At 34.0% G+C, this 13,809-nt stretch overlaps 1 protein-coding gene and 1 pseudogene across 2 annotated transcripts; one reads left to right on the top strand and one right to left on the bottom strand.

Moving 5' to 3' along the window:
• Positions 1–818: 818 nt before the first annotated feature.
• Positions 819–9,254, bottom strand: LOC308417748 (olfactory receptor 52Z1P-like; annotated as a pseudogene). The gene is made up of 4 exons: positions 9,204–9,254; positions 8,057–8,126; positions 1,705–2,337; positions 819–1,164 (listed from the first exon to the last, which is right to left on the bottom strand). The product of its transcript is annotated as an olfactory receptor 52Z1P-like (transcript).
• Positions 9,255–9,690: 436 nt separating this feature from the next.
• LOC308417747 (olfactory receptor 52P1-like) lies at positions 9,691–10,635 on the top strand (the record flags this gene model as incomplete). The annotated part of the gene is made up of 1 exon (XM_080913060.1): positions 9,691–10,635. The coding sequence occupies one exon, from the start codon at positions 9,691–9,693 to the stop codon at positions 10,633–10,635; it is 945 nt and encodes a 314-aa protein (XP_080769186.1).
• Positions 10,636–13,809: the final 3,174 nt, after the last annotated feature.

Below are 13,809 nucleotides of genomic sequence, written 5' to 3'. Positions count from 1 at the left end.
GCTAACCCCAGAGGCTTGGACTTCCCCAGAAACAACTCACAGACTGTGTGAAGCTCAAGAAAAAAAGAAAACAAAACAAACAAACAAAAAAGCATTATTCTCAATCCTTATACACCAAGAAAACATTGACTAATTCCGGTTTGCATCCTGTTTTGCATGTACTTTTTGCTCATTGTAACTAGTAAGACCTTAATGCAGAGTATCAAACCTTAAAAAAAAGAAAAAAAAAAAAAAAAAACCCAAGCACTGACAAAAATGTATTTGTATACATTTATGCAAAAATGTTTAAAATTTTTTTTTATCTTTGTTCTTTTAAAATAAAGTTTAAAAAAATCATCCAAGATGTAGATGACCTATTTGAATGTAAAATAAAATAGAAAAAGTCAACAAAATTGTTTGACTACATTTCTAGAAATGGAAGGGAGAGATATATACTAAAAACTACCTAAAATTTATTGCTGTCTATTAAAAACTGGCATATAAGTGGTACACATAGCATGAAAACATTTAACTTACTTTAATGTGCTGATTTTCCCTTGGTGGTTGTAGTATGTTGATCTATTCGTCAAAGGCAATTATATTTCTGTTTTCTTCTTATTTATGTTACAGTAAAGAAATTTGGAAATAATATATTTTATAATTTTATTATTTAAAATTTTTGTGTATTCTTTTATTTAATTTTTCATACAATATATTTTTATTATTTTTCCTTCTATACCAGTTCCTCTAAGATCCTCTCTACCACTTTACACACCCAATTAATATTCTTTCTCCTCTGAATTATGTTTAGTGTTTTTGGATTTTTTTTATGCCTCAATTTATAATCTTGGGTCCCCTCTTATTTGCTTTTCATTGGACTTAAATAATGTTGTTTGAGAACAGGGTTCTACTACTTTCAAACTTAACTCTTTGGTTTTTATCTCATAAACATTAAGGTTCATGATTGGGGTTACCAGGAGATAGAGGTTTGCCAGGAGGATGAGAGTGTGCCTAGACACAGTGTCCAAAGCAATGTATAAAGAAAGAGAAAAAGGCCAGTGTCTAGAATATCAAAATGACACAAATGTGAGCTCCACGAGTGACAAAGGCTTTTAGTTGTGCTTCTCTTGACGGCAATTATAGAATTGTTTTTAAGATTAGCAAATACTCAGCTATCAGAAACAATGACTTTATAAAATTCTTAGAGAAAATGGATGCATCTAGAGAATATCATCCTGAGTGACGTAAGCCAGTCACAAAAGAACAGACATAATATGCAGTCACTGATAATTAGATACTAAACCCAGAAAGCTCTGAACACCCCAGAAAAACTCACAGACTATATGAAGTTCAAGAAAAAACAAAGGCCAAAAAAAAAAAAAAAGAAAAAGAAAATGAAAAACCATTATGCTTAATCTTTATGCACCAAGAAAATTTTGACTATTTCCAGGTTACATTTTGATTTGCACGTACTTTATGTTCATTGTAACTAGTAAGATTTTAATGCATACTATCAAACCTTTAAAAAAATCAAGTACTGACAAATATGTATTCATATACTTTTATGCCAAAATGCTTAAAATCTGTACATTTATCTTTGTATTTTAATATAAAGTTGGTCAATTTAAAAATCTGTACATTATCTTTGTTTTTTAAAATAAATTTGTTCAATTTATAAAAAGATGATATAAAAAAGATTAGCAAATATAATAAGGAAATAAGCACAAAGTCCAGCCTTGTCTTAAGGATAGCAGCTGAAAGACCATAAATGCTGTTTAAGGCAAAGCTGTTGCAAGCCAACTTGGCAATGCCCATGTTCTCACAGTATGTGTGACGGATAATGTTGCTTCGGCAAAAAGTCCAAGCGGAGAATCAGGAGAACACCTGGAGTAACAACAACCACACTCCGAATTATCAGTGCCAGCCCAACCTTGCCAATGAGAGAGCCTGTGAGAACGGAAGTATAATGCAGTGGGCTGCAGATAGCCACATAGCGATCAAAAGCCATGGCCAGTAAGACAGCAGATTCAGAGAGGAACAGAGCATGGACAAAAAACATCTGTGTGAGGCAGGCAGGGAAGGGGGCTGCCAAGGGGCCCTGCCAGTATATGAGCAGCATCTGGGGTACTGTGACAGTACAGAGGAGGACGTCATTGAATGCCAACATGGCCAGGAAGAGGTACATGGGTTCATGGAGGCTCTTGTCACACACCACCACTAACATGACCAGCATATTGCCTAATACAGCCAAGAAGTACATGAAGCTGAAAGGGATGGAGATCCAAATCTGAGTGTCTTCTAACCCCGGCACACCAGTCAGCAGAAAAAAAGTGAACTGAGTAGGTGTAGTGTTGAGTTCTGTAAAAGAGAGATGTGGAAGAGTTTATTAATGAGAGTAAAAGATCCAGAGTAAACTTTTTTTTATTGAAAAATGTTATTAAAAAAACAAAGATAAATGTACAAATTTTAAGCATTTTTGCATAAAAGTGTACAAATACATTTTTGTTATTGCTTGGCATTTTTTTTTAAGGATTGATAGTGTGCATTAAGATCACCTAAGTTACAATGAGCATAAAGTACATGTAAAACAGGATGTAACCTGGAATTATTCAAAGTTTTCTTGGTGTGTAAGGAGCAAATATAATCGTTTTTCCTTTTCTTCTCTTTTCTTTTTTTTGAACTTCACGCAGTCAGTGAGTTGCTTCTGGGTTTTTCAGAGCTTTCTGGGGTTAGTATCCAATTATAAGTGACTGCATATTATGTCTGTTCTTTTGTGACCGGGTATTCTCACTCAGGATGATATTCTCTAGATGTATCCATTTTCTTAAGAATTTCATAAGGTCATTGTTTCTGATAGGTGAGTAGTACTCCATTGTGTAAATGTACGACAATTTTTGTATCCATTCATCTACTGAAGGACATCAGGGTTCTTTCCTGCTTCTGGCTATTATAAATAGAGCTGCTATGAACATTGTGGTGCATGTGTCTTTGTTGTATGTTGGAGCATCTCTGGGGTAAATGCCCAGAAGTGGAATAACTGGGTCTTCAGGTAGAACTATGTCCAATTTTCTGCAGAATTGCCAGACTGATTTCCAGAGTGAGTTGTACCAGTTCACAACCCCACCAACAGTGGAGAAGTGTTCCTCTTTCTCCACATCCTTGCCAGCATCTGCTATCATCTGAATATTTAATCTTAGCTAATCTGACTGGTATGAGTTGGAATCTCAGGGTTGTTTTGATTTGCATTTCCTCAATGCACTTCCTTAGATGCTTCTTGGCCATTCAATATTCCTCAATTGAGAACTTTTTGTTTAGCTCTGTACCCCATTTTTAATAGGGTTGTTTGATTCTCTGGTGTCTAGCTTCTTGAGTTCTTTGTATACCTTGGATATTAGGCCTCTATCTGATGTGGGGTTGATAAAGATCTTCTCCCACTCTGTTGGCTGCTGTTTTGTTTTCTTGACAGTGTCCTTAGCCTTACAGAAACTTTGCAAACTCATTATGTCCCATTTGTCTATATTTGACCTTAGAGCAGGAGCCATTGGTGTTTTGTTCAGAAAATTTTCTGCTGTGCGTATGTGTCCTAAGGTTTTCCCTACTTTCTCCATTAATTGTTTTAGTGTACCTCGTTTTATGTGGAGATCTTTGATCCACTTGCACTTGCACTTTGTACAAGGAGATAAGAAAGGGTCTATCTTCATTCTTCTGCATTCTGAGTGCCAGTTGAACCAACACCATTTGTTGAATAGGCTGTCCTTTTTCCATTGAATGTTTACAGTTCCTTTGTCAAAAATTAGGTGACCATATATGTGAGGGCTCATTTCTGAATCTTCCAGTCTATTATTGATCCACATGCCTATTTCTGTACCAATACCATGCAATTTTTAGTACAATTGCCTTGTAAACTCTTTTAATGCTAGTGAAGTCCCAATTATTTTTGGTGTGATGAAGAGAAATGAATAAAACCCTTATATAAGATCATGATAATGAAGCTACTGTATGGAATTCTCTTCTGGCAATCTCTTTTGTGGAATAATTTGTTTTGAACAAACCGGTATCAGAAAAACCTGAAAGACTCAATTTATGTGATTTATGCCATTTGTTATAACTAAATTTTATTTGGTTTTTGAAATTTTATTCTAAATGTCTAGATGTGGTAAGTAATAACTACAAAAGTCACGTTTTCTTTTTTTCTCCATCTAAGTAGAGGCTTGAAATAACACCATGCTTGTCAAATCATCATCTGATATATAACTGAGAGCAATTGCTTGTGAATTCTCTAAGATTCTAATTCCTCTTAGTATAATAAATTTTATTCTCTTTCATATCTTTCTACATCCCTAATTGCCTCCCACTCTTTATCTCCGTCTTTATGTATGTGTATGTGTATGTGTGTGTGTGCATGCATATTTGTAGGTGCATGTATGACGGGCAGCATGCATAATATGCCATGGTATTTCATTTTATACAGTGCATGCAAAGGTCTATAAATAGTGTTTAGGACCCCATGTAGATCCTGGCAATTGATGTCACATTTTTAGTCTTAGAATTAAACTACTTTATTTGGTGAGCTATCTTATGGGCCCCAAGAGAGAAATTTTTATTTTCTACTTGAAATTTGGAAAATTTTTTGTTTCCCTAATTTTTATATCAAAAGGAATTATTTGATTCTCTTGTCTCTCATTCAAATTCTTGAAAACAAAAACTAAATAAACTTAAAATTTAAAGTTCATTGCAAAAAAGTTGTTGATACTCAAATTAGTAGTGCTTCTCAAGAACTGGAACATATAATCAGGTAGAAGTCTAGCCCATTGCATTTTCATGTGGGAAAAGGAAGCCACAACCAAGAATCAAGCTTCATCACTACTTCATAGCTAACACTGGCGGGGCTTTCTACAGAGCAGAAAATTGTTTATTTTTATTCAGATGTATCAAAAGAAATAGATGAGAGTTTATCAAGATTTGTATAGCCACAGGTCTTGGTTTTATAATGTTATTGATAACTGTAGTGATGACAAAGGCAATGCAGAGAAAATGACAAATGGCTGTAGAACTCATGGAATGAGTTACTAGAACCCTAAATGTGAGCCTCTGTGTGGTGTGGCCCCAAGGATTGTTTCCTTAGGACTGCATGCTTATGTGGAGTTTTGCAGTGATTGCTTTCTTCACATCTGTTTTAATCTTAGAAAACTCTAAGTGGGCACTAAGAATAATCTTTTTCCAGGCTCTGCTGATGAAGCAGTTTAATAATTTAATCACTAACCTGGAGGGGAACTTAGGAATGTAGATTGTCAACAATGGCTACCACCCTTAGAATATATTTGGAAAAATAAAATTGATAGTGAAGCTAGTTTGAGATGTTTTCACCACTGGCTCTGATGTCAAAAATCTAATGGAATAATGTGAAGTTTAGAAAGACACAACCTTATCAGTTAAACCAGGAACCCTTTGTGGTCAGGGAACAAGAACAGTGGCCACACTAGCTGACAGGATCCTCACTGAGGCCGGGCTGGTGATAGATGATTTCTTATACCCATTTTGTCCTAGGCTTCTTGCTATAATTTGCTAAGATTTGGTGCTGAATAAATATGCATTTTGAGGATTTAGGATTGGCTCTTATATAAATGTTCAGATTTATGATTCTTTTAAGATTCTTAGATGATTACTATTAAAGATAAACAATAAAATAATTACCTTTTCTTTGTAACTACAAATTTTTGCCTGCCAATAAAAATGGCTAAGGAAACTACCTTTTTGATTACATTTTGTTAATCTGTAACAAATTGCTAGGTTACTAATGATCATTGGTTTTTGGGAATAAATTGTTTTCTTTAACTGTTCTAATTAATTTTATTTATTGTAAAGGTATTGGGGGACATACTAATATTTTATAATAATTCATGAGTAAAAAACTAAAATGTAATCACATTGTAATTTTATACTGCTTGAACAATTTTGCTGGGATATATATGCTATGGAAAAAGAATAACGTTTGGGACTCTGTGGGTATGTGCAAAATTTGTACAAATGGGGACTGGACTATTGCTCCTTTATTTCATTAACTGTGAGTGTGCATGTACATGTGTAAATTTCTGTGATAAAGGGCTGGAGCATCCATCAACTAAGTGTATGTGTGATGATTGTATGAATGGGGCTTGACCGCCCCTTTTCTCTCTCACTTTCTTGTTTCTCGCTATCTCTCTACTTCTACTTTTTTCTCCTCGCCTTAATGAAATAAAGAATTGCTTTTTAAACTCAAGGACACAAACATAAAACAGATAAATCTTTTCAATAGAAGCTAGATGACCCATGCTTAAAATACAACTTGATACACTGTTTCTTCAAACCCATGATGCAGTGGAAACAAATTATAGTAGTTGTGCAAGGGAATAAGTCACATAATCATATTCATCTTCAAGTATATGCAATCACTGTGACCACATTCATACTCTACATTCTTCTGTCTCTATTCTTTCTGAATAGTTTCCACATTGCATATATATGTGTGTCTATGTATGTGTGTGTTTGTGTGTGTGTGTGTGTGTGTGTGTGTGTGTGTGTGTGTTTATGTCTATGACATATGTATATGTCAATACCTTGTGGGTTTGCTTGTGTTAGTATTGTAATATTTGTTTTGGGTTGTGCCACCATCCAGTCTACAATAATTCCTATTAAGGTTAAATACTCATTCCCTTTGTTTTTTATATGATCTTTGATATTAAATTACCTTTCAGCAAACACTGAAAAGTTAATAAAAAGTAAATTAAACTAATATTCCATAAAATTAAATGTTCATCTACGTTCCTTAATATTTTAATTTTCTACATGTTTAACTAAACTCTTTGTTAGTAAAAGTTTTAAAAAATCAATGTGAAGGGAAATTCTAGAAACTGTAAATATATGACTTATATTTGTATGGCTAACAAGGCCTTGGAAAAGTAATTGAAAAAGGCAGTAAAATATCTGCAATCAATGATGGTAGATAATATAAGAAGGGACAAAGAGCAAAGGAAAATTTTATGTCAAGGAAATCATAAATACATGCTAATTTGAGGTTAAACACTGGTTCAATATAAATATAACTTCTAAATATTCATGAGAAAATATATCTTTAGTAAAAATTACTTTAAAAAAACTTAAAAAATTCATTTGAAAATAGCCAGAAATTTCAGGATATTGAATATTCATTCATTCATTCATTCATTCATTTATTCATTCATTCATTCATTCATTTTGGTGACAAGGTTTCTCTGTGTAACCTTGGATATCCTGGAACTCATACTGTACACCAGACTGGCCTCAACCTGAGACATCTAACTGCCTTTATCTCCTGTTACTGGGAATTAAACATGCATTGTATCACCACCAACAGAATATGATTCTAAAAATACAGTGTTATCTTTATTGGCACATAACTACCACATGAGCTTATTGGGTATATTTTATGTTATTTCAGAAAACACAACTACGTGCAGAATCATGGAAAAATTCGCACAGTAAGATGATATTCATTCTGCAAACTTATTTGTATTTTTTTCTGGTAAAAGCACAGAAAATTCTCTCTTTCAATTATGTTGAAATATATAATATAGTACTTTAACTTTATTCCTCTTCCTTGGCAATGGCACATGACAAGTGATCCCTCTAGGTGGATTTAATACAACAGGTGACCAAACTCCTTACCATATTTCCTTCTACATATCCTTTGAAGAAGTAACAAATCTACTTTCCTCTATGAGATCAGCTTTTCTAAGTGCCTGATATAAGTGAGTGCTGAACAGTTTGTTTCTCTGCTTATCTAAGTTCACCTGGTTTCTCTAGACCTGTCCTTTTCCTCAATCTAATTCTGGTATTTTATTCTTTTAGGTGATTGAAGAAACTTTGTATGTCTCAAAATAGTGCAAAGCCCCCAAGTTTACTCAGATAAAGCATCTTGTGAGTCATTTCAATAAAATTTAAATTGAGGTTTGGAGAAAATAAAGATGATTGCACCTTAACTGACAAGATTTGTGGAATGTCCATGACCAAGCAGGAAACACTGCATGGTTCTGTGTTGCATGATGATCTATTTAATTACTTTCCCTGAGATCCCGGGCATCCCAAGGGATATCTTCACTGCTAATCGGAGGCGACTCCTGAGTATTGGACTAAAACATTAAAAAGGAGTCATAGTCACAGATTTACAGAACGCAGTTTACATGATACGCAGGTATGTTTATATCATCTTCTCTGTATGATAGGTCATGTGACAGTTATACAGCATAGAGAAGATAAGAGCAGGGTAAAATGAATACAGAAAATGAAGAAACTATCATTTATTTGAATGATAACTAATAAGTATATGAAGAATTTGATCGGATAGGAGTGAAGTGATTGTTTCCAAATGTATGTTTGGTTATTTGAAGAATCATGTTATCTTATGTTATGGGGTGATTACTAGTTATGATGTTAATGATGCAAATTATAAAAACCATTCCAAGAAAGCAACTGAAGGGAATGAATTTTGAGGAATAACTGTGCATAAGTTCTCCATCTAAGTATGGTAAGGATCTGCAGCTAAAAATGTAGAAAAAAGTGTCTGATGTGCTGTTGAAAATACACAACCTTCTAAGATCTTTTAGGCTGCCCTTAGAATAATTACTCATTTATTGGGTTTCTGTAAATCGGTTCTGTGTTCCAAGTGTGAGGAGTGAGACTCTCAAGTGGATGAGAATGGAGAAAACTAAGAGAAGGAGAGTCAGTGACTCTTTATAAAGCAGAAGAGTTAACTGAACCCAGGTTCAAGGATCATTTTAAGGCATCTGATGTTTAAAATTGGATAGTTAGTGTTGCAACCAAAAGGTTTTACCTCTTTCCTACCAACTGTGCTTAAAATTATGCCCTGTTATATGCAAATTATCAATTGTATGTAAGATAATCAGACACCAGAAGCCATTTTAAAGAGGCTAACTGTGTTTTGAAAGTGATAAAAGACCATAATTTTAGAGTGACCTTTCTGTGCTCACATTAAACAATAAAAGTGAGCCTTCCACACAAAACTTTGAAGTGTCTAGAATGAAACTGAAGCCTATTTACAGCTTATTTTGCCATTAAGCAAGTTGGTGAAAATATCAGTTAAATTCCTCAAACAGGAGAGACTCACTTGGTGTGATGGAGATGGGCTTTGTGTTCTATCCCTTACACAGCAGAGGTAGCAGTGTGCTGTCCTGAGGATAGCTAATCACCAGCCATCCTATCACTTTCTCTGCTTCTTCCAGTTTCCTAGGCAAGTACATTCAGTATGTCAAAACTGCTTTGGTCTCTTTTTTTTGTGTTGATTTTTTAAAAAGATAAAATTGAAACATCTGAATATTTTATATTTATATCTCCATCAGTTATTTCAATTCTTCAATAATCATTGTTCTAAATGCAATATATTCCTATTTTAGTATCTTTAGTTTCAATACAAAAATGAAAAATTTGCAGTAAGATTCAATTGGATATTGAATTCATAAAATCACCAAATCACACCTAATATAAATTATATTTATATTTTCTTTTGCAGATGATGTTGGTGATGCTACACACAATGACATTTTGGAAAACTCCACTGGGAATTGTATACTTAACATATAAGTACCTTAAATAAAGGCAGTGCAATGCTGTCTGTCCTTTGAGAAGATTATCCTGATTATTATTATACAGTATATCTGAAACATCTCTAGTTTTAACATGGTAAATAATACGACACATCACTCTATTTCATTTTTCTACCTGGTTGGAATTCCTGGGTTGGAAAATTTTCACTACTTGATCAGCATCCCTGTCTGCCTCCTGCTTGTCCTGACACTGTTGGGGAACAGCATAGTCATTGCTACTGTCAAGCTGGAGCCAAGTCTCCACCAGCCTATGTATTTCTTCCTTTGTATGCTGGCAATGAATGACATTTTTCTCACGTGTTCCACATCCCTGAAAATGCTTGATATTTTCTGGTTTAATGAACACTGGATTGAGTTTGATGTCTGTCTAACACAAATGTATTTTATCCACACACTTTGTATTTTTGAGTCAGCCATCCTGGTGGCCATGGCCTTTGATCGCTTTGTGGCCATTTGCATTCCACTGCACTATTCAACCATCCTCACAACAACCATGGTTATTAAGCTGGGTGTAGTTGGCTTGAGCCGAGCTCTGTTCATGGTTTTGCCATGTCCTCTTCTCATTAAAAGGCTGCCCTACTACACAAGCTATATAATCCCTCATGCCTACTGTGAACACATGGCTGTGGTTAAGTTAGCCAGTGCCAATACTCGCATTAATAAAGCATATGGCATCTCAGTGGCCCTATCAGTAACAATATTGGACATATGGCTAATAGCCACATCTTACATAAAAATTCTCCAGGCAGTGTTCCGGTTATCTTCCCAGAATGCCCGCTCTAAGGCTCTGGGCACCTGTGCTGCACATGTCTGCATTATTCTTACCTTCTATACACCTGCACTGTTCAGCTTCCTAACTCATCGAATTGGCAAGAATGTGTCCCCAAGTTTTCACATCATCATGGCAAGCATGTACCTCCTAGTGCCCCCCACAGTCAATCCCTTGGTGTATGGTATCAAGACAAAACAGATTCGGGATCGAGTGCTGAGTCTCTTCTCACACTTGAAAATGACTTAATACTAAACCATTTAGGTAACATTTGTGATGGAAAAATTTGTCTCATGAAATAGTTGAGTATCAATTAACACTTGTTTTATTGCTATTGTATAATGATGTTTCTCTTTTAAGTAATTTTATAGAACAGATGTATAGTGTGATATAATATTGTGTATTGATCTCCTTTTAATTTTACATTAAATTATGTGTAATTTATTATTTCATGTAGCATCTTTACATTGCACAGTTCTGGTTCAGAATATGTTCATATTATTCATCATTACAGATCTCATTGTCAATTTTTCTGTGTAATATACTTATTCAGTGACAAATATGTGTGGAAAACCAATGCAATGATTTCAGTTTTAGTTTCAGATGCAGACATTTGAATATTGACACTGCAATCTTCCTTCAGAATAATTCTCAGCAGCTATGATAATGACCAACAGCTGTCTTCAACCTAGCCAGTGGACAAACAGTATATATATTTTAGTGATTAAAAGTATGATCTTTTTTGCCTAATTTCCTCTATTTTTTTAAAAAATATTTTTTCATGCCTTTGTTAAGAAAATCAACACTTAATCCCATGTAGGTGACATTCCTGAAAATATAAGTATTGGATCAAAACATATTGGTCTTTGCCATGTTTTTTCTGATCATCATGAAGACAGAAAGCCTTACTCTCACATTTATCTAAAGTTGTCTCATGCCTTTCACCTCAATGGGTTTACTGAAAGATAGTTAGTTTTGATATTTAGAAGAACATAATATCTGATCACATTTTACTTCTTTTTATAAATTGTATGGACTTTGTGACATTTTGCCTTTAGTTTAATTATTGTCTTTAATCCTTACTCACCCGAAGGAGAAGATAATCTCACAGCATATATATTATCTAGAATATACTAGAAAATCACATTCCAAATTTCTTTTCTTTTACCTAGAATTCAGAAACCTTTGAGTTATATCTTGTGTATTTAAAGGTAGCAACTTAAAATCTGACCACAAAGTACTTAATCAGTTGTTTGATGTCAATAGTATTATGGATAAACTGTAACTGCTCTTTATTAATCAGATTTGGAGTGCTTACATTTGCATCAACCATTTTATGTCTTACCCTATGAAGAAAAAAAAGCTGTTCAAAGTCTGAAGTATACATTCATAAATGATATCATACTTTCTAAATTCCTGTTACGTTCTTTTCCAATCAAAGTGTGTGAAAATATGTTTTTTTTCTGAAATTTTACTGTTTATCTATATGTTTGGACAAGACAACTAGGTATTGTATGAATTATTCCATATAGATCACAACTATTCTAAATTATACCACTTAATCAAATTTAAATATTTCTAACTGTTATATTTACAAAAAAGAAAAGAAACACTGATCATTTTTATTCCTTTCATCAGAAGTAATTTTAGCTGACTCATTGTTTCCTCAACATCTGGATGATCAGTAAAGATAGTCAATGTAACTTTACTTGAAACAAGAACATTTGAAGCAGGTATGTTGTTGTGCTCTATAAGAATTTTAAAAACAATTCTGAGATATTGAAATTAAAAGAGGTACAAAGCTTGTCTGTGTGAAGAAAAAAACATACAAGAAAAGTTATTCATTCATCTAAGGTCTCTAATTATTTAATATATATACTTAGATTATTAAGGAAGTATTAGATGTAGGTGATATATGTTTACATACAAATGAGAGAAAGGAAAAACAACTGTATTGTAAAGGATGTAGTAGAAACTGTGTAGATGATACCAAACATTCCTACAATATTTGGAAGAAAATACTGGTAGTTGAAAGTATTGTAACAGTATGTTGAAAAAACTTTACATCATCATTACATTTTTACACTCATCCAACTCTTATGCTTTTCTTGCTTGGTCTCAAACTTATAATCTTTTCTTATTTAATTATTATCATGCACATATGTATGTATATCACATTTATAATGAAAACATACTGAGTATTTCAAAACATTTTTCTGCCTTTAGATATCAGTTGAAAAATGAATTTCTTTGTCTTAAGGAAACCAAACATTTAAAAGGCAAACCAACACATTTTTACATGTACGTAGAATACACATAGAAATTCCCTTGTTCTGTGCATGGTACTGGAACATCAACCAACAAGATCACCCTGCTTCAAACCCTGTTACCTATACTAACAACTGCCCTGGCAAGTTAAGTACAGTGGTACAATTAATAATATAGGAGTAACCAGCAACCCTCTTAACTAGATTTAAGGTCCACACTCACAAGACAGAAACTCATGCCATGCAGCACTAACTGGAAATAAAACTAGTGTTTTATAGGTTCTAGGTCTTAAGGGCAGACCTATAAACCTAATTCTGTGTTTCTCATTAGTAAACAAAGTATTGTGTTATCCATCACAAAGTTCTTTATAATCATTAGTTAGTGGATCTCTATACGCTCATTGGAGAAGCTTCTTTTTGGAGTAGATATAGATGGCATTTAATGTACAGTCTTACAACAGGTCAGTGTATAGAGAAAAAAGAGACTATATGAGAACAGTGTCATCAACCCCTCTCCAGAGTTCAAAGTCATCATGAAAAATGGAAGGAGCCTCTGAGAGCTAGAGAGAGTCTATGGAGAAACATTATCCACTGGAAATAACAGGGCCACTGAATACATAGCAGTTGTGACTAGATGCGCAAGACCTGCACAACATCTAGCCAGTCAAAAGACCAGCATGGATATAGGAGTTTTTGGCCTCTTACAATAATAGGAGGAGCTATTAACAGCGATGTTGGCTGAAGAAGGGGAGAATCTGTTGTTGTTGTCATCTTTGTTATTGTTGTAGTTGTTGTTGTTCAGAGATCCAGCCCCTGAAAGCTACTCATGTTTCATTTGACAGTCATCCATAGCCCCATGCATGCACAAACTAAGTAGACTCACTTGAATTTCAAAAATGAGCACATTAAGTCTGGAAGACAGTGAAGTTGGAAGTAAACTTAGAGGAGAGAAGACTTGGGGTAGATTTCCTCTAAACAAATTATGTGTATATGAAAATTGCAAACAAAAATTAAGGTAAATGACAAAAACTGTTATTGGGTAAGAAGTCAAACCGAACCTGTATATTTTTAGTAAACTAATAAACGTTGTCTTATGCTGAGCCATAGGTTTAACAGAAGTGTCTTTTTAAACAATGATATGTCATGTAACATGCAA

Source organism: Micromys minutus (genome assembly GCF_963924665.1).
Source record: "Micromys minutus genome assembly, chromosome: 2".
NCBI classification, from domain to species: Eukaryota; Metazoa; Chordata; class Mammalia; order Rodentia; family Muridae; genus Micromys; species Micromys minutus.
The sequence above is the reverse complement of the archived record's forward strand: the minus strand, read 5'-3'. Positions and strand labels throughout refer to the sequence as shown.